The sequence below is a fragment of the Gouania willdenowi genome, chromosome 7, assembly GCF_900634775.1.
Source record: "Gouania willdenowi chromosome 7, fGouWil2.1, whole genome shotgun sequence".
In the NCBI taxonomy this organism is placed as follows: Eukaryota; Metazoa; Chordata; class Actinopteri; order Blenniiformes; family Gobiesocidae; genus Gouania; species Gouania willdenowi.
In genome coordinates this window covers 9,141,027-9,162,677 of record NC_041050.1, presented here as the reverse complement: position 1 = coordinate 9,162,677, position 21,651 = coordinate 9,141,027, and the positions used below count along the sequence as shown (strand labels likewise).

Below are 21,651 nucleotides of genomic sequence, written 5' to 3'. Positions count from 1 at the left end.
ATGGAACTTCTTTAAATTTGTGCATTTGGGGGGACTGAGATATCTACAACTTCATGTTTCCGCTGTGACTTTTATATTCTCCTACTGGCCGAATTGGAAGCTCTAAAGCACAAATTTAGAGCACCGAATCCATCCCAGGAGAAAGGAGAAAGTATAATAACAGAGAAAGCATAATTCATTTGGTAGATTAGCACCTAATTCACTTGTTGAAATTGCAGTGCCTCCAAAAACACAAATTCAATACAAAATTCATAATATTTCCAAGGCTCAGAGTTTTCCCTTATTCATATCATATGATGGAAGTAATTTTTAATCTGAAATTGTTGAAATAACTAAATTTTTTTTAAATACTGCAATTTTTCTTAATCGATTTTACAAAATTTCTCCCACTGTGTCTTAAGCCTGATATATGGCTCCGCGTCAAGTCGTTGCCTTAGACGCACGTAGCTCTCTACGTAGGCCTAGAGTAGACCCTGTCCCCGTAACCTGACGTGCGCCTCCCAAAAATCCTGACTACACGTCAAGGCAACGCCCAGACACCGCCATTTTTGAATTCTTCCTAGCGAGATAGGACTTGTATCAACAATGAAGCAGATAGATTTAAACAACATTGCGCTCTCCCGGTGTTTTTCTTCACCGGCTTTACCGGCTCCGGATCCATCGGCAACACCCCAACCTCTCCGATGCACTTTGGCGGCTCCAGGGCCAAGTGAAACCCCTGTGGCTTGGGGGAAAAAGAAGAAAAGGCACGACACAGAGATGGATGTAAAGATAGCGGACCTGGAGGAGCAACGGCTAGATTTATAGGAAATAATTTACTTTGGGAACGATGAATGCGCTCGTTTTTCTCAAACAATTGGTGACCTGTTGAGGAAATACCCCAAGACCAATATTATTTACAAAACACTGGACCTTTTCAGCGACAATAGACCGTAGGTTAAAGTGAAGTTGTAAATATGTAAATAAAGTGCATGAGTGTGTTTTTAAACAGTTGTTTAAACGTTTATTTCCTCCACAATGCATAATTCCAAGAGCTCAAAGTGATAAAGGGCTCACATGGAGTGCTAAAAAATTGTTACAGTGCACTTTATTTGTAGAGCTAATCATCAGTGTTGGACGTCACTTTTGACAGTAACTAGTACTGTAACGCAATATATTTCTAAAGAAATAACGCCATTACGTTACAATACGGTGCGTTTGTCTGTTACTTTGCTAGCTGCAGTGTACTTCCTGTTTACAGTGGCGCTACATATTTTTGCGGGATACCGTGCCAAACACGGTAAAACAGTAGAAGTGTTTCTGGCGAGTCAATGCGAGAGCAGGACGAGCTTCTCAGAGTGGAAATACGTGCATTATTTTTGTCTCCAAAAGATGCATCAGTGAAGCTAAGCTAACGCTGTGACTGGATTTTAACGGACTGTGACTGTTATCCAGGGACAGCTCAGCCAAACTATTGCAGGGTATGTTGTTGTATATATGTAGCCTGTCGCTGCTGCTGAGTCACTGCTAACAGCAGCTCATTTGCCTGATATGTTTAGCATTGTGTAGCTGAGAAAAATGCTGTGAATTTGTTTTTCCACATTTATTTTCATGGGCATTTTCAACAGCAGAATGTGCACCTGGAATACACACAGCTTACTTTACATTACTGTGCTAAGGCTGAAAAATTACTGTTTTAATTTTGGAGCAGCTGTTTTATGCTTTATATGCACATCATTTATTGTTGTTTTATAGCAGTTGATCAACAGTGGATTATTATATTATTACAGCACTAATATGAAGCTGTATGGACACAAATGACCCAAAATAAATAATACATTCTTTAATTCTAAGTAACTCAAAAGTCACTTTTTCCAGTAACGCATTACTTTTTTGTGAAAGTAATCAAAATAGTAACTGAGTTACTTTGTTAATGAAGTAACTAGTAACGGTAACTAGTTACTTTTTTTCAGTAACTAGCACAACACTGCTAATCATGTACCAACATTTGTCCTTTCATGCTTTTTAGCTTCGTTTCCAAGTTCTCACAGAATTTTGATTTTAAGTAATTTTTATTTCAAACATGAACACAGTGTATTTACCACAAAGAGAAAATCTAAACTAAAAGCAGAGAATAAATGTTTACAAAATCCTACATTACAAACTTATGATCATACCCCTTGTAATATCTATTACTATACTTATTTCAATACATTAGTCTTCTTATATACACCTATTGATACTATAAAGGGAGACATAATTTATTGATATATATAATTTCACAATTCATGTATTCCACTATACATTCATCTGTCCAAACATATGTATGTTTTTCCTTTAACACATGAAGTTTAACTAATGCTTGTAATCTTGTTTTGTAGTTTTTTCCCCCAACTACTGTTTTAACAAGTGTATGCATAATGAAATTTAATTAGCACCGACAAAGTAGTAAAAACCAAATCATTGAGTTTATTAGAAGACAATACACCATTATTTATCCCTAGGGGGGAAATACACATATTGCAGCAACATTTGTCCAATTTAACTATATTTAACTCATAACAACATAAATAACAAGCCTGACGTATTTTACCCATCAGCAGAACATTGTGTGTCTGTGTGTGTGCGTGTGTGCGCGTGTGTGTGCAAGTGCGTGTGTGCACGTGCATTTATCTAGCAGCTATAACTCATGAGGTGAACACACATTAAAAAAGTACCAAACAATTTTTTTTTAATTATTCAGTGTGCCTTGGCACACCACCTCATTTTGCCTTGATGTGGTTTCTTGTGGTGACTGAAAGAAAGTCATCGGTCATTACTAACCGCCAGGGCAGCTCTGGTCATTGTGAAATATGTGACCGGAAGATAAACGCGCACACAGCCACAATCCCCTAGCGGCCGGGCGTCAAATTGCATAGTGAGGCATTCCCTCCACGCAGAAGTACAGTGGGCCAACCTCCACGCCACGTTGACGCCATGCCCCCGTTGTTGACGCTGAACCCTATATCAGGATTTAGTGGTTTGCACATCCGCCTCACAGCAAGATGGTCCTGGGTTCCAGCCTGGGGTGGACACTTGGGTCATTCCTACTGTATGTGGAGTTTGTATGTTCTCCCTGTGCTGCGTGGGTTTCCTCTGGGTATTCCAGCTTCCTTCCACAATCAAAAATACCCATGACGGTTAGGTTGATTGGAGTCTCTAAATTGCCCGTAGGAGTGAATGCTGTGGGTGTGAGTGTTGCAATGGACTGGCACCCTGTCCTGGGTGTACCTTTGCCTAGCTCCCAGTGTGAGCCTGATATAGGCAATGGCAGATCTCGCAACCCTGAAATAGGACTCTGAAAATGGATGGATAGATGAAATTTCTCCCAAATAAATAAGAATTAGTTTTCCCTCCTATAATCTGAGGACCCCTTGAGATCAAACTGCTCCGTATTTGGCCCCTGAAATAAATGAGTTTGACACCCCTGCTCTAAAGAGCTAGATTTAGTCCCTGTGCCTTGAGTTTGACACATGTGGTTTAGGTATATCATTGTGTCTTTAGAGTTGTGGCTTACTTGAAGGAGCTACAGTTTAAAGGGGTAAAACTGAGCTGATTCAACAAGGCATTTGGGAGTTAAAACGAGTCGGATAAAGCAAACAGTAGCATTTCAATATTTCTCTCTGCTTCCCGTGAACTTAGTCAAGACGGAAGCATTACTTCCTTGACCGCCTTGCTGCCTCATTGTCATCTGACCATCTGCGTTTGTGGCTCAGCCCAACCCAGTCCAGCTCCTTCCCTTTCTCCTTTCCATGCGCTGACATTTTTATCCTCCTATTAAAACTTTTAAGGGCCTATTATCTAAAAGGAAGGAATGTTGCTTTAATAGTGTGGTGGCTCCATGCTAAGGCCCCTTCTTTTCAGTTTTTATCCACCCAACACTCTCTAGCTGCTTAATGTTCCCCAGCAAAGAGGGGACTGTCTCTCCTCTGAGATGTATGACAGCATCTCAGCATCAACCATTAGCCTTCTTTTCATTGCCCCAAGCACTCAGAGCAGACTATAAACCCTTGGCATGCCTTCCACTACTTCAGTCCCATTGTTTCAGTGCCCCCCACTACATGCTTCTCAGGTTTAAGAGAGCTTGCAGCACTGTAGTGAAGAACTTACGGCCTCCTAGAAGCTCTTGTTAGAGGATCAGAGGGTTTAGCATCTTAGGCTCACTCATATTCTTTTAATTCTCAAGCCATGCTGCTATAAGTTTACAATAGTTTGGGTTTTTGGTAGGAAATAAAGTCATACTTAAGCTGTCCCGATGTACATGGTGCAAAAAATCAAGTTCAAATAGATAAATAAAAGTCATAACTTTAACATGAATTTCCATGCCGACTTGTTTACTGTTTCATTGAACAGTACAGCTACGCTGCTTCATCTGTTGTCATTTACTCAATGGTTTCTAGCAAGGCAGCTGTTCCATGTTACCTGTACTTAACTACAACTGATCTCACATATAAAGCTGAGGATTTACAAGCTCTGTGACACCCACATGAATGCACTCTGCTCGTGGGAGCGTGTTGTTATTTCTTTTCTCTATCTGAACAAGTAGTACTGGCCATTTAGCCCTCATCATTACTTGTAAACTTTCAAGTTTGTATTTGATTATTCAATTCCAGGTTAATGTATTGACACATTTTTCAGAGATGTTGTTCCCCTGCGAAACTAACATGATATCTTATATACAGTATAACCTCAGACTTTCTGCAGTTAACAATTGACAGTTTGTTGTAATTTATTATTTCCACAGTCGTCACCATTCAGACAATATTTGGTGGTATTTTTCCAAGGTCCAAAATCCGCTAAATGCTTTGCTGTAATTGTGATGAGCCTTAAAAATGTAAAAAGCTTACCTTACAGATGCTCAGCATCACAGCAACTCAGTAATTGCAGATTTTGTAAGGTGTTCATGTTGTACAGCGATCACAATATGTAAAAAATATTCTAATGAATGCAAAAGCTGGAGGGATCACACATCAACTCAATTAAGGCTGTTTGAAAGCGCATACTAACGTACTACTCATACTAAGTCTGACGTCATAATTAGTATGTAGTGGGTTCACGTTATATTGTATGGAAAGATTGAGTATGCGAGAAATACCCAAATGTATACTATACTAGTATTTGAAGTATGCACGGTGGGCACACTAGTCATACTCATCGTCCCATGATGCATCGTCCTGGGACCGGCTTCAAGCTAAAAATCAAACATCCCCTTTTCAAAACAATAGCATCTCTTCTTGTCTTCCATTAGTTTTTTAACACTTTTGTAAATAGGGCTCTTGTTTTGAAGTTAACCGAAAGTTTTGTCAGTAGCACAATGGCGGGTCTCCGAAATTCTCAGAAATGTCAGCATGAAATGTGTTGTTCTGGTTCCTTCATATAAAGTCATCCATTATTTTTTTTTTATTTTTTATTAGATTCTCCGGATATACTTATGTTTTATGTGTTAGTGGGTTGTTTTAGCGGATTGTTTTTTCTTTTTCTCCCTCACATTCCCATGCACCTCCATATCATAAGACGTTTTTCTTTCTGCTACCAAACATTTAGTGATGATTAAAATGGCTGCCTGTGCCAAAAAGTTTGAAGGATTTGCACATAGTGGTTGATACTGAGCCAGTGTTGGGAAAGTTAATTTTTTAAACAAACTAGTTCAAAGTTCAGTTCACACATTTTTAAATGAAATAGTTCAGCTCATAATTCAAACATTTTGTAACTAAGTTTTTCATTTCCAATAATTACTAGTTCATAGTTTGGAAAATTTTTCCATTCCTGTCCTATTTTGTTTTCATTATTTTCATTGATTGGTCTTTCCATTTTTGGATGTGATTGTGTCATTTGTAATGAGAATATTGAACCCAAGAAAGAGGCTCAGAAATGGCACGACTAAGAACGTATGGATTATATTCAATGTTCAGTTAAGGCTATGAAATGGAAATAAAAAAATAATCACAAAAAAAAACACTACTCAGCAATTTGTTGGGTGTAGAAATGTATCAAACTACTTTACTTTTTATCCCCTACCACAAAGTGTGGAAGCTTTTCTCAGAAACTGTTTAAGATAGGATTACCAAATTCGGTGTTGGCTTCAGGGTATCAATACCTTGATGGAGTTTGAAAATGACAAACGCGCAATTATGTATTCCGGAGTTATTGCCCTTGTTTCGTTTTTCTTTACTCTGTTCAAGGTATCTTCAAAGGGGGCAGCTTTTCTTAGAAACCATTCAAGATAGTTAGTAATTTTATATTCTGATGTGATAATATTTTATTGTGTATACATCTAAGCTATTAGATTTAAGACATTTAGGAAAAGATTGTGAGTTATAATGACAACCAATCTGGTGGAGGATGTTGATGACTTCTTGTTTAAAATATACTTAAGTACAAGTAAAATTACTGATTTAGAAATACACTCAAATAAGCCAGAAAAGTAACTCAATTACAGTAACGTGAGTTCTTGTAATCCGTTACTTTCACCTCTGCCTTTGCCAAACTTTGCAACAATATCGTTCATCAGGCAGAAATACCATATGATCAGTTGTCATTCACCCAAAATACGAAGGAGTTTTATGAACGACGGTTCATTGAACGCGTTCAGGCACAACACTGTTGATAGCTGAATGTGGCCTGGTGAAAGAAGACCATTGTGTCAACACTTTAGGTTTTATTGCTCCTCGGAGAGATGACGGCCAAGATTCTGGCCCCAGCCCGACATGTTATTGATGGATGGGTTCGTAGCGTTTTGGGTAAAGGAGCTGCATAAAAAATAAGGAGAGAGAGAAGTGAGAGGAGTGAGGGATGCATAATGAAAGCTGAGTAAGTAATTGCCAGTCCATGGGGAACTAGTTGGAAACTCAATCCTCTCTTAAGTTTCCATATGTGTTTCTTCCTGTATCCCCAGTCAGACAAAGCCAAGAAAAATAAGCCTTCAATTCCATATTTTACCTAAATATTACCACAGGGTCAAAAAAGATGTATAACAAAATAAAAAGCTATTAAATGGTGCTGATTTCACATGATTTCTGCCCTGATTTCGTCCAATTTCCTTTTTTTTTTCCTTCTTTTTTTTTGCATTGCAGCAGTTGGTATATGACTGCTAATGCAATTAGCAAGAAAAAACCGGTGTGACCTTCATATTTTTGAATTCTTGAAACTCAAAACAGATTCCTGACATTAGCTCGAAGTGCAATACAGGTTTTCTGGCGAAACATATGGAAAACAAAGTGCACAAATAAGTAATCAGAAATCGACTGATGTTAGAGGCTGTTTTTAGCGCCTCAAGGCAAGAACTGGATATTTACTCAGTGACACCACATATTTGTTAGGACTGACGCACTACATTAGGAGTTTACAAGTTAAGTGCACAAGGTTATGTGTTGTTTAATAGGTGTTGGCATTTACACACACATGCCAGTCGTCTCATTTATGGTAAATATAGACCACCTCCTCCTTTGGTTTGGCACCGTTCTCACTGCCTGTGTGTGAGGTGAAAGACTGACATTGGTTTGGTTTTGAGCGCTCAGTAGTGCTGAGAGCAACACAATAAACAAGTGAAATATTCATTTTCTAGCTAAAAGATAGGAGAGAAAACACCAAACACTTTAATGTGTGTTGCAGGGGTCCTGGTAATGAAAAAGCCATTCAGTGGTTCTCAAACTTTTTTGGCTCGAGTACCCACTTTCTCTTATTTCTGAATTCAAGTACCCCTTTTAGGGGTGACAGGGAATAAAATTCAGCCCTGGCATTTTCTGTCCAGACCAGTCCACTACATTATCAGTGACAATGAAGAAGCTGTTAAGTCAGTGATGCTCAACATGTGTCAACATTGTTTTAATTTTATTTTTTATTCCCCCAGAAAAACTTAAAAGGGGCAAACTTTTTAATCCCCCTTTTTTTATACCTATTTCCTTGGCCAATTTGCAACTCCCTTTGTCCCATTTTTTCCCCTTTTCAAAAAGTTCTGATATGTTTTTCAGACTTTTGCTACTTTTTGCCAATAAACATCCCTTTTTCCTATTTTTTTGTCAATTTTTACAAGTTCTTTTTGACAATTGTTGTCCTTTCTTTAATTTTTTTGACCATGTTTTATCCAAATAAACTAACTTTTGCCCAATAAATACCACTTTTTTTTCTTTTATTTCATACATTTTGTTACACATTTGTGCCTTTTTTCACTATTGTGTGCCACATTTTGCCTATTTAAGCTACCCATTGCCATTACATACCACCTGGTTTGTTATTTGCCCATTTTTTGGCCACTCTTGCATGCTTTTGGCCTATTTTAGTCACTATTCACTCTTTTCTTGACATATTTTTTGCCACTTTTTTGGCCACCTGTTGCCATTGTCTGCCTTCGTTCGTTTGTCAAAAAAAACAACATAGGGGGCTGGACCCGCCCACTTTGGGTCTACGGCCCACCGAGATGATGCCCGGTATGCTTGATGGCCAGTCCATCTCTGCCCCCTTTTGTCCGACTACAACATTTTGCTTAAAAAAAAAAACTATTTACAATGTAAAAACAACTATAGAGCACAATGATGGAATGAACAAGTGTTAACACACATTTTAAAGAATCTCATTTTGTAAATAAGTGGAAAGAAACAGTATTTATTGCAGTGGTTCCCAGGCTTTTTTTGGAGCGTGACCCCATTTTGATATCAAGAATTTCTATCGACCCCAAAGACATTTTTTTTTCTAGAATTAGTTGTCGGTCATGTTTGAGTTAAGGAATGTATTTATTTTTAGTTGAACTAGATTTATATTTCACAAAGTGACAAAAATGCCTTGTAATATTTAATTCTATTGTATTTTTTTTTCCTTTATTTAATTATTGTTTGATGTTATAATTCCTGTTTCCCTGTTTTTTTTGGAGCTGCTGCAACTTCTAAATTTTCCCCATTGGGGTATCAAGTTTTTATCTTATCTTAAAAAGTATAGAAAGACAGTTGTTTCATATGTCATTTTAATAATAATATATTAATAATAATAACAATAATTAAAACATTTCATTTTCATTTTTCAGAAATTTTTTAAGGCAACCCCATTTAAACTCTAGGCGACCCCACATAGGGTCCCGACCCCAAGGTTGAAAAACACTGATTTAGTGGCAGTCATGTGGGACTAAGACTGACACTTTACTTGTTTATTTTCCACTCTCTCTCTCTCCCTCTCAAGTACCCCGTGTACTGCCACCACGTACCCCCATTTGACAAACACTGGTTTAAATAATGCACCGTTTTTTATAAACCTTTGAACAATGGCAAATTAGTTTTTGATATTCTGTCTTGCTGTGCTGTTGTAGTGGTTTTTCACAGGTTCTCTGAACCATCCTAACCGCAGTGACTCATGTAAATGTGCTCTGACACCTTTTTGCTAGTGCAATTCCTTTTGATCTCCGTCCGTGCAGGGAGAATTCAACCACCAAGTTTTTGTATTTTTCTCCACTCCTTTATGGGGGGATTGCCTCAATTAAAATTACAGGTCTGCAGGATCAACTCCTGCTGGGAGTTTTATTCTTTCTGTAGGCAGCCTTCTTTTAATAGCCTGAAAAGAGGGAGCATGTTCCAACAAGTGCTTGAATCTTTGTAAAGGGGCACTAGGCATGTCAGTCACCAGCAGTAGGCATAAGAGGCATTGTGAGGTCACAATGCGTGACAGGCATTTGTACACTTTTAAGTCCTCTTAACATCCCTTGCGATATTTGATTTAAAGCCAAAACCGCTTGCTTTACTGAATGGTCTTTGTTTTTTTTAAAAAAACGGTGTATATTCTTTTTGTGACCCTTAGCGATAAACTCCCTCCTCTTTTCAACTTCACCCCGCTTTCTGCTTCACAGTGCAATCCGACGGCACAAAGGAGGGGCCCACCTGCATGGACAAGAATCACGGGTGCGCACATATCTGTCGGGAGACGCAGAAAGGTGGCATCTCCTGTGAGTGTCGACCTGGATTCCAACTCACCCGTAACATGAAGGACTGCAAATGTAAGTCATCACGACCTCAAGCATAGCTCTCCCTCAGGGACACACAAACACACACACAAAAAAGCACACCTAAAAGGTTTATAAGCTCCTCGTGAAAAAAGTAAGCGGGGCTGGAAAGGTGAGCAGCTGCTGACGGATAATTGCACTCATTCCAAACATGCATTTGAGGCTAGCTACTGACATTTATGTTGCATTACCGAGCTGTGACTAATCTTCCGAATAGTCCTAGCAAAGAAAAACATGTTTATCAAATGAGGAGCAATCATTTACACAACCAGGGCAAGTGTGGAGGTTACTCGAAGGGGACCGCTCTGATGGACAGCGCACACTTCCTGTTGCTGTGCAACAGAGATCATCCTGTCAGAGCTGGGGCCAGGGCTGATGGGGGATTTGTCTGTGTTTGGATAAGGATTGGAGAAGTGTTATTCTATAGTTTTTCTATGACAGCCCAGGAAAAGGGCAAAAGGCGCTAGGATGGTTGGGTGCAGACAGGATGGCGGTGGAAGCCTCGGCTCGCATGCGCTCTCTTTCACTCTGTCATCACAGGTGTGTTAAAAGTGCTGAGGTTAATGCTCCCTTTGCATGCAACTACATCAATGCCTTCTCCAAACTGCCAAAACTAGGATTGCTCCTCTCCCAGTGCATGCATAACTATAACAAGAAGAAGATTTAGTTATTTATCTAATCTTTTGTTCATTGACATTTCTAACATAATGTGAAATTATTGCATCAGTTGCTTGAAATGTATATAAAATATTTATGGAGAAGTAAGGTATTTTCCACCTGTTTGAAAAGAGAGCTGGTACAGTTCAAAACAATTCCATGTTGGTCTGCGAATGTGCGTTTTTTATCAACATGTTTAATTGTTTAAAGCAAGGGTCACCAACCTTTCTGAAACTGTGAGCTTCTTCACATGTACTGAATAGTATGAAAGGGCTACCAGTTTGAAAAGCACTTCTTAAATACTAAATGTTCACGTTTCACTTTAATTAGAGGTTAAGATAATAAGGAAGGCTAGCAGTAACTTCATTTCTCCTAATTTATGCAGTTTCATTTTCAATACATTTAATAGAAAAGTATCATCTTCCTATTTTACTAGCTACTAACAAACAACTATGAACTAATTGTATAACTTAACATTTGTAAATGTAACAATTGTACGTCATATTTTACATTATATATAAAATACCACAACCCATACATCAAATCTGCAACACTTCAAAAACGTTTGTCACAATGTTTCAGTGAAAATAAACATTTAAAGATGCTAATTTAATACTGAAACCTTATATTTTCTCTAATTTTACTTTGTTGCTTTGTTTGTTTTCTGAGTCATTTTGTGTTTATCATATTGTGTATGTTTCTCTCATTTTGTGTATGTTAATTATCATATTGTGTGCATTTCTCTCAATTTGTCCATTTCTATTATGTTAATTTGTTGTTTGTCATTTTTTTTAGTGACTTGTAACTATGGCAACGGAGGATGCCAGCACATCTGTGAGGAGACGGACCATGGACCAAAGTGTTCGTGCCACATGAAGTTTGTCTTGCACAGCGATGGAAAGACTTGTGTAGGTGAGTCATTTCAAACTCCCACATCATCGAAGAGTAAACTAATTAATGGCTTTTGACGATAAAATGTAGAAGTGCAAAAGCTTAGCTGAGTTCTCTGATGTCTCACTGCCACATTTTAATTAAATGTTTAAATCCCTTTTAGCTGTTTTTGTCTTGATCTGTGACATGCAAGGACAAAAGACTGCCACGCACTGTGCTTTCTCGTCTGCTAATGCTGCAGTAACCTCTCAGGCTTCGCATCTCTTCTAGCTTCTCATTCCTTTTCCTCCTCTTTCTAAGTTTCATACTGGGCACTGCGCTTTTCCCTCTATTTTCCTTCTAAATATGACGCACACACACACACACACACACACAAACACAAACTTTCATATTTCTTTGGTTCATTTCATCCACTACTTCCTATTGAGAATTAACTCACACACCTGACCTAACCTTCCACTGGCATTTATTGCCTCAGTTGACATAAGTTGTGTAGGAATCATTCAGCTGCTCAGCCATATTGACCCAAGCCCAAAGGCCACTTCTATATCAGCAGGAGAGTGAAGTCAGAGGTCTTGATAAACATGTATAGACTGGAGCTGTGCTGACAGACATGTTTGGATGGGGCCTATCTCTAGCTGTGTTTCCATTACCCCTGGAAATGTGCAAAAATCAAAATAGCACAATAAAAACTAGCAATGTAAACACCTGAATTTGGGGAAAAAAACACTCAAATATTGCTGAAAAGTTTTTACACTTTCATGAGGAGGAATTTCAGACTTTTTGATATTGGAATGTGTCGCAAAAGCATTATGGAAACACTTTTTCTGCAAATACTTGTCACAGAACATGACGTGAGGTACCTGGTCACATGACGTGAGGTACCTGGTCACATGACGTGAGGTACCTGGTCATATGACATGAGGTACCTGGTCACATAATGTGAGGTACCTGGTCACATGACGCGGTACGTGTGGACAGAAGAGGAGACTGGGAAATTTCTTCATTTTTTAGCATTATAATAAATTATTACTGCCAGATTCCCACTGAGCAAACCGACGTTGAAACAATGTTGAAGTGACGAGATCGTCCAACGTTGAGTCCATGGCAGGTGCGGAGTGAAAGTTTTTAAGACGTCCTCTGGACGTAGGAACAAAGACGTCTTCTAGAAGCCCCAAAGAGAATAGCATAAGAAAGATGACCCAGGTTGGATTCGAACGCCTGATCCTATGCATTTAAGTGCATTTCCTTACCCGTTACGCTACCGTAGCCACAAATAAATATGTGTGTAGAATAAAGCCAAATGTGAATCCCTTCACCCACATCATTTTTTAAAGGTACATTGTCAATTATTTGAAACATTTGCCAAATTAATTGTCTGAAACACTATGACAAAATACAGCATTGAAATACATTGTCAATGCTGAGGTAATGTATGCATTGAGAGCATACATTACCATCCATTTTGAGAGTATTGTAATGTTTATATGTAATTTTGACATTGTTGTTGTTTTGCGTGCGTTCGTTGAATTAACCTGACCAAACGATGTCCGTAAAAGACGTCTTCTCAACGTCGTTTCAACGTCTGCTTGACGTTTACGCTTTGTGTCTGCGTGCGGGTTTGTAAGGCTGCTTAAATTTCACTTGAGAAATGAGCCAAAATCGCTTCAAACAGTGATGAGAATGAGGATGTGATCATGACGTTCAGATGCTAATCTATTCCGAACGTTGTATTGACGTGCAGATTTGGCCCTGACCGACCGACGCAATGTGGACGTGATCTGGAGGTCCAGTGGACGTCTGATGTTTAGTGGGTTAGACGTGATACAACAAAGGAATGCAGAGTGTTATAATTAGGTTTGGAGTGTCCATTTTCCTACAGTGAATTCTCGCGGGATGAGATTTCACGGGAATGACGAGGCTCCTGCCCAAAACAACCTTCAATGGAAGCTCAAAGCGCAATTATGCTTTGTCGACATTTAGTAATATCGTTTTTATTTTGCGACAATCTGTAATGGAAACACAGCTTCTATAAGGACATAATGTACACCCCAAGAGCAAACTGGTGAGGGGTTTGTTTGGTTTGTAAGAAGCTGTTAGTTTGAAGACCTTGGTTTTGGTATCAGCTGATTACATCAGTGTGTCTGAATGGCCTTGAGAACCGCAGTTGTGGTGAGAGCCAGACCCATGTCAAGGTCTGGTCACCCAATCTGTCATTACTCCTGTACACTCCTCAGCCAAGAGGATACCACAGAGTTCACCACAACCAAATTACATGTCTTAGCCTGCCTCCATCAAGACAGAGTAAAAGAACATTCAGTGTGCCAGATTAGGAAACAGCCAGCCAGTCAAAACCATACCATGGAGGTGCGGCTGTTCTGCGGTCGATACGAGGACGCCCAAACTCTCCAACTCTATATGAGTGATTGAAACCCCACTAAAACAAATGCTCTGCCAAATAAAAGTGCTGTTGAGAGAGTGAGTGACAATACGCAATGTGCAAAAAACTTTAAAAAGATGCCATCCTAAAATGAGCTCTTAAGTGTTTCCTTTTTTTAAATGCTAAAAAATTCTCTCAATCTTTTTTCTTTTTTGAAGAGCTCAAATGTTGAGTCGATACTGGTGTTTATTTGTCTGTTAGCTGAATTACGTCCAAAGTACGCAATGGATTTTGTCAAAATTTTAACCAAAGATAGACCTCACGAAATGGAAGATTCCATTAAATCTAAATGAATATATTGATTCTGAGTTGACGAAATTTTTCGATTTGTAATTTGACTGATCTTAATGAATTTTGACTCAGTTATGTCGAGTTGGTTGGTTGAGTTTCATTGCAATTTTTCGAAAAACGGGGTGCTGCCCATACACCTATTGTATTGTTATTAATGGCGATATACAGTAGATTCCTTACAAGCGTTTAAAGTGTGATTGATGATTTGTTACCATGATCAGGATCTGAGTGCTCTTCTTTTATGTTCATGGCAAAAATGATTGCGATGGTCAGTCTTCTTTAAGGTAGGAAAACAGATATTTGTTTGCTGAAACTAAAAATTTCCTTCGGAATTTGTATTGCTTTAAAAATCACAAATCAATACATGCAAGTGTTTTTATACAATTTTTCATGTCTGCAAGCAGTAAAGGGATTGACACTTTCCATCTGATATGTTTTGAAACAAAGGATTTATAGATTTTCCAGGATATGAGGAGAAACCTTTTGAGTATTGATTAGAAATGTTTGGTTCATTTGTTGTCTCTAAAAACAAGACGGCCCATGATTATTAAGTCGTTGTCAGTGGGGGCTTGTTTTGTTTGAGTGACTGGTGGATTCACACTGTACCAATACTGTGGCCTCCCTGTTCAGTCAGTTTTTTGGGTTATTATGTATGCCAGTGTTTTTCAAATGGGGGGCACTACAGGGGGTAGGAGTAGAGAGAGAGAGAGAGAAGAAAATTAACAAATGAAAGCATTAAAAAGATGGGGTTGTTAATATGTTATGGTTTCATTTATTCAGGCAACTTTTTTTCAGGAAATTTGATCTCCTGACATGTTTTGACTGTCAGTCTTCTGTTCCTTTGATTTGTCTCTACGAGTTATTTCATAAGGAAAGCATCAAAGCATCTACTGATCCAACAACAGGCATGAGATGGCTGGAAATGATACAAACTATAGAAATAAATCTATTCAGGAGGCACTAAATACTGTTTCATTCTACTTATTTACAAAATGTGTGTTATCACTCATTCATTCTATCATTATGATCTATTGTGGTTTTTTTCATAGTATTTTGAGCAAAATGTTGTACTCGGACAAATGAGGTACTTGGATTCTGAAATAAGAGAAAGGGGGTACTACAGCCAAAAAATTTTGAGAACAACTGCTATAGGAAAAGATTCACTGTCAATTAGGTTTTGGAACAGCTCTTTCACAGTGAAAGTGACATAGAGGAAGATGTGCCTGGTAACAAATAACTTTTATTTTTGAAAACGGTTTGAGAACCACTGATTTATGCCATCCTTTTATATCCAGCAGACTGGACTATTGTAATGGTCTTCTGACAGGAACCCCCCAAAAGAGCATCAAACAGCTACAGCTGGTTCAGAACGCTGCAGCTCGGGTCTTAACCAGAACATAGAGGTCAGAACACATTACTCCAGTTTTAAAGTCTTTACACTGGCTCCCAGTCAGCCTCAGAATAGACTTTAAAGTTCTGCTGCTGGTGTATAAATCTGTGAATGGGTTTGGTCCAGAATACATCAGTGACATGTTAGTCAGGTATGAACCCAGCAGGTCTCTCAGATCTATGGACACAGGTCAGATAGTGGAGCCCAGAGCTCACAGTAAACATGGTGATGCTGCTTTTAGTTGTTATGCTGCAAAGAAGTGGAACAAACTGCCAGCAGAGCTGAAGTCAGCATCCAATGTGAACATTTTTAAATCAAAGTTAAAGGCACTTTTTTTCTCTACTGCATATGATTGAGAGAGATTTTTAGTCATGTTGTTGATGTCATGATGATTTTACTGATGATTTTAATTGATTTTATTGATGATTTTAACTGATTTTTACTGATGATTTTAATTGATTTTACTGATGATTTTAAATGTTCTTATTGATTTTAAACAATGGAATGTTTTATCATGTGAAGCACATTGAGTTGCCTTGAGTATGAAATGCGCTATACAAATAAATTTGCCTTGCCTTGCCTTTTTGTAGGGGTTCTTGTCTCCCAGGCTGGCCTGTCATTTTGTAATAAGGTGCTATATATACTTCTCAGTTTGTTTTCCTTTCTTTTTTTTTTTTCGTCTCTGTGTCACTTGTGTTTGTACTGGAGTGAGATAAATTTTGACCAGGAAGGCTTATAATGGGTGACACATATGACACAGCTGTTTCTCGAATGTATTCACACAAAAACAAGCCCCCCCCTCCCCACACACACACACACACACGCGCGCGCACAAAAACCTGGTTTATTTGTAGTCTTTGTATCGAGCAAGTTGAGATATCTGAAAAGAGCAGATGTGGAAGCATTCTTTTTGCACAGCAAATCATAAACAATCACAAATAGCACGCAGATGCAGACATGCTAGAGAGTTCAGTGTTCTGAGTTGGCCACATTATGCAAGGCAAACGCACACACACACACACATACACAGATTAACACACACAGAAACTAAGACGACATGCATCCTATAATACAAACTGAAAGTTCTACAAACAACCTCACAAACACTCAGTACATATCCTGTATGCATGCATCACATACATGTAAACAACCTAAAGTCTGCAGGCATATGCCCGTTACGTAAACACATTGCTCTCGTTTGGGGTGGTCTGTGCAGTCATGCTGGTGGAGTCAGATGTATCTCTCAGTGCCTCGTCCTCCTCCTGCTGAGAATCTCTGCTTCTCAATCTGAATGCTGCATGTTGGGATCGGCTCGTATTGGTGGAGTCATGGCAAGCAATGTAAACTCTGCATGCTCTGTGCTGTTCCTGTTTGACTATAGCACGTGTCAAACTCATGGCCCGGGGGCCAAAACTGGGCATTTGGAGCATCCAATTTGATTCTGCAGGAGAAAGTAAACATGACAGAGCAAACATGAATAATTGTGTTAATTAAACTCAACAATATTTGCTGGGCCTCATAGTTTTCCTGGCGCTTATGTTGCATGATGGTAGTCATTTTTAATGTTAAAAAGTTGAAAAAACTCAAAAGTAGACTACACAATTACATCAAAAGAAGTATGACAAAAATCATTTACCCTTTTTATTTATTATTATTATTATTATTATTATTATTATTATTATTATTATTATTATTATTATTATTATTATTGCAATAAAGTATTAAAAAAAACTAAATTCTTACAAAATCCTTCTATTTTCCTCAATTAAATAGAAATTGGTCACAAAAATTAGAAAATTTAAAGTGAAGATCCTGTTAGGACTGATATCTGTCACTTATTGCTTCGATATTGTCGGTTTCTTACATATTTTGTTTTTTATGTATACGTAGATGTGCAGACCAGGGCACAATAATGTTGAAATTACTTGTTTTCTTCCATAAAATCCATGGCCCATTTGAGATCAAAGTGCTCCGTATTTGGCCCCTGAACTAAAATGAGTTTGACACCCCTGGACTATAGTATCTATATGGACTTCTTCATCTGGTACCTCAAAGGAGCGACCAGTGATGCTCTCATATGACCATATTATACAATTTATGCTTCTGGTAAAGAGTGAGAATGTGCTCATTTTTTAATTGCATTTCAAATATTGTGCACTTTACTTGAAGTTTTAAACATAAGGCTGACATTATTTGTCATTAGCTTAAATGAGGTGTCATGAAGGCTGTAATTAAGTGTTGTTTGCTAAATTATGACACCTTTGGAGCGATGTTGAGAGATCTAGTGAGGTTAGGTAGAGTTAGGGTAAGGGGTTAGGGTAAAGAAGGGTTAGGGTAACGAACAACACTTAATGACAGCCTTCATGACATCTTTTTATGGCTAATGACAGGTGTCATGTCATAATAATGTCAGCGTGATATCAGCCTTTATGGATAAAACTTCAAGTGTTACCAAAAGATCTTTTATAGGACTTTTTGTCTTCAATTTTTTTTTTTTGTACTTTGTTACTTTGTACATTTTGTCCTCTGCAAATTGACTATAACCTGACTCAAAGCAGTAAAATGAACCTCAAATTATCTTGTCTGACCATAATTTGATTTTTTTTTTTTTGCTTCGAAGCTGCTTTCTCAATTTGGCACAAACAGACATCTGTTAAACGTTATCATTACAGGGACAATTTTGCATCAGAACAAAACAACAAACTAATTTTTATTTTATTTTTTTTGGGTGTGGGGGCTTAGGTCATAAATTCTAGGCAGCATTCAGAAGATTTGACGGAACAGCTGAACAACATTTCCCGATAAATTATCTGACAATAAAAGCCACAAAAAAAAAAAACTAAAAAAAAAGCAGGAGAAAATGTTTCCGTCCCTTAATGTCAGCTTGCAGCACTAACCACTACTCGCTCTGTCTGTCAAGGCTTGTAGCGCTCATACTAACAAGCAAAAAGCCTCTTTTCACATACAACAACCAGTGCTATTTGTGTGCACTGACTGCATGCTGCAAGGTAACACTTTTGACTTGAGATGTCACCCATGTCATCAAAATGTTGTCAGTATATGGAAGGTAATTACTGCTACTTGATTAAGCTGTTTTCAGTTAGAGGGTATTATATAGGCAATGGGCTACAATAGCTATCTGTGCTATGATGCTTTAGGGTGTTCTGAACATTAAATCAAATATTAACATTGCATACGTTGGGATGAACTTGTTGTTTTGGCACAAAATTTAAGGAGTACCCTTGAAATGTATTTGGAATTAATATGTTTCCTAATCCATTTCCATGTCACAAAAATCAAGAATTAATTATTATATTTGGCAGTGTTCAATGTGTACAAGGGGTATTATCATAAATAGTGCATTAACATGTAATTCAAACCAGGGTTGGGATCAATCACATTTTTCAGGTACAATTACATTTTCAGTTAACCATGTTCAATTACAATTCATTTACTATTACGGTAACCAGCAGTTTTTGCCAATTACAGTTAATTTAACATTATTTGTTATTATCAGAAAGTAAATTACAATTGCATTCTTAATTACTAAAGTCCAATTACAACTAATCACAATTACTGAGTGTGAAATAAATAACTTAATAAAAGTTAACCTTCCTCTTGTGTTAGCTTTCTGTTAGCATTTCTCATGATAAAGGTTCCTAATCTAGCTGTAAAATACACTAAAAACACTTATCCATTATGTAATTTCTTTCATATCTATTGGTTTTCTTGTTAGGCTTCCTAATCAATGAAAATATAGGTTTTAATGTTTTTGTTGTGGGTGTCTGAGCCTTTTTTTATGGTAAAATGTGGGAAAGCTTGATATGAAACACATTTTAATAATTAACTGCATATGTGTAGAACTGTACATAGAACTATAACATGGTTTACCAGTTTTGCGTTAAATTATAATTGACAAATTTTATATAAATTTCATGACAATTACAAAATCAATTGCTTAAACTCAAATACAATTTAATTGCAATTACGACAGCAACTTATTTTTTCGATTACAATTATGACTACGCCAAAATTGTAATTATTAATTTCACGATTACAATTATAATTGATCCCAGCCCTGATTCAAACCATATTTTAATGTATTTATTAGGACGAGCAGAAGCCCAGCTTTAATTTGAGACCCTATTTGTGTGTTTTATTGGTACACAGATTACGCATATGACTAAAATGTTAAATGTAAATATGGATTAGGAAACATACTGGTTCCAAATACATTTTTAGGGTACCCCTAAACTTTTTGCCAAAACAAGTTCGTCCCAATTTTTGCAATGTAAACATTTTTTTTCCTGTTCAGAACATTCTAAAACATAATAAAAATATGGTGTTAGAGGTTTGTGGGGGCGTGCACGCTTAACTATCGTAGCTCATGGCCTAATATCCTTTTGTTGTTGTTTTGCCACAGAATAAATGCATTATTTATTACATTACTGTCTTCCTCTAAGCACACGTGATTGTTATTGATTTGGAAAAAGATGGAGAAATATAGATCTGTATCAATAGAGCTATCCACCTTTTCCCTGCCCAGTACATTTAGACATTAGACTGAATGACTCAAATCTATTATTCCCTGAGAACAGAGCCAAAGAAAATGACCTTTTTTCCCCACCATAGGTCTATGACAATGTTATTTGTTTGTTTGTAGTTGATAGTTCATTGATCTATGACAGGGTTTTTCAACCTTGGGATCGGGACCCCATGCGGTCGCCTGAATGTCTAGTAATTGATTTTTTAAATTAAAACAACACCTAATCTTAAACAGTTGTATTTTATACTTTGACCTTGTCAATTATAAATCTACTAGTTATTAGTAATAATAATAATAATAATAATAATAATAATAATAATAATAATAATAATAATAATACATCGCAGTTTGTAGTTGATAGTTTGTTGATCGAAGACAGTGTTTTTCATCCTTGGGGTCGGGACCCCGTGTGAGGTCACCTGGAATTTCAATGGGGTCTCCTGAAATGTCTAGTAATTAATAAATAAATTACTGATTAGAAATACATTTTACATTTATTAACAATAATAATGATAATAATATTAATGATAATAATAATAATAATAATATTCAAATACAATTAAGAAATATCTGAGCTGGCACAACTTGTCACTAATCCTGGCTGTACTTGTAATGAAGTATAACAAACATGATCAAAAAGGAATTCTAGAAAAAATAATTATTTAGAGTCGCCAGGAAATGCTTGATATCCAAATGGGGTCACGATCCAAAAAAGCTTGTGAACCACTGACCTAAGATCTTAATCGGTCAACTAATGACAATATGCAAATCAGCTAAAAACACTGTATCAAGCCAAGCTTCACACGCCATCACATTTATTCACAAAGTATTATTGGTGCTTTGAAATATTAATAGTAAATTTAACAGAACAAAATATTTAAAATCAAACATTTAAAAATGATATCATACATCGTCAACAAACTTTAATGATCAACTGTTAGCTGCTTATTCTCCTTTACTGAACGTTATTTAAACCATTTTAAAGTAAATTGGATTAGATCAGGCTTTGCAATGTAACTGTAATGGTACAAGTTTATATTTGTACAACTCTTAATTAAAGATTCTTAAGAGTGTTGCTATGGAGACAGTATTGAATCACAGAAGGTTAAGATTCTAAGAATAGATATTACTCGTGTACTATTCGTGTTTTCTACAAACGTATCTTTCTCAATCACACTTTGAAGTAAATAGGGAATAACAAGTTGTTTTTTAAGTCACTGTTTATCCTCCAAATATTTACCATTTCTTTCTGATATTAAGTTTGTGTCTTAGTTTTCGTCTACTTTTTTTTTTTAAATGACAGTAACTTGACAATGACTATTGGGGGAAAAAACACTAAATCAAAATATAATAAAATTTTCGTCGACTAAAAACTAAACTATAATGTTTACGTGGGATAAAATTCAATCACAAATAAGTTTGTTTTTAGAAGGTAT

The 21,651-nt window shown here is 37.1% G+C and overlaps 1 protein-coding gene across 2 annotated transcripts in view; it reads left to right on the top strand.

The window, feature by feature from the left end:
* Positions 1-21,651, top strand: part of scube3 (signal peptide, CUB domain, EGF-like 3) — a 135,287-nt gene that overhangs the window by 71,022 nt on the left and 42,614 nt on the right. For both annotated transcript variants that reach the window (XM_028452530.1, XM_028452529.1), the window contains exons 5-6: positions 9,848-9,994; positions 11,453-11,569. In XM_028452530.1, the coding sequence (XP_028308331.1) occupies positions 9,848-9,994; positions 11,453-11,569 (264 nt within the window). The remainder of the gene's footprint in view (positions 1-9,847; positions 9,995-11,452; positions 11,570-21,651) is intronic.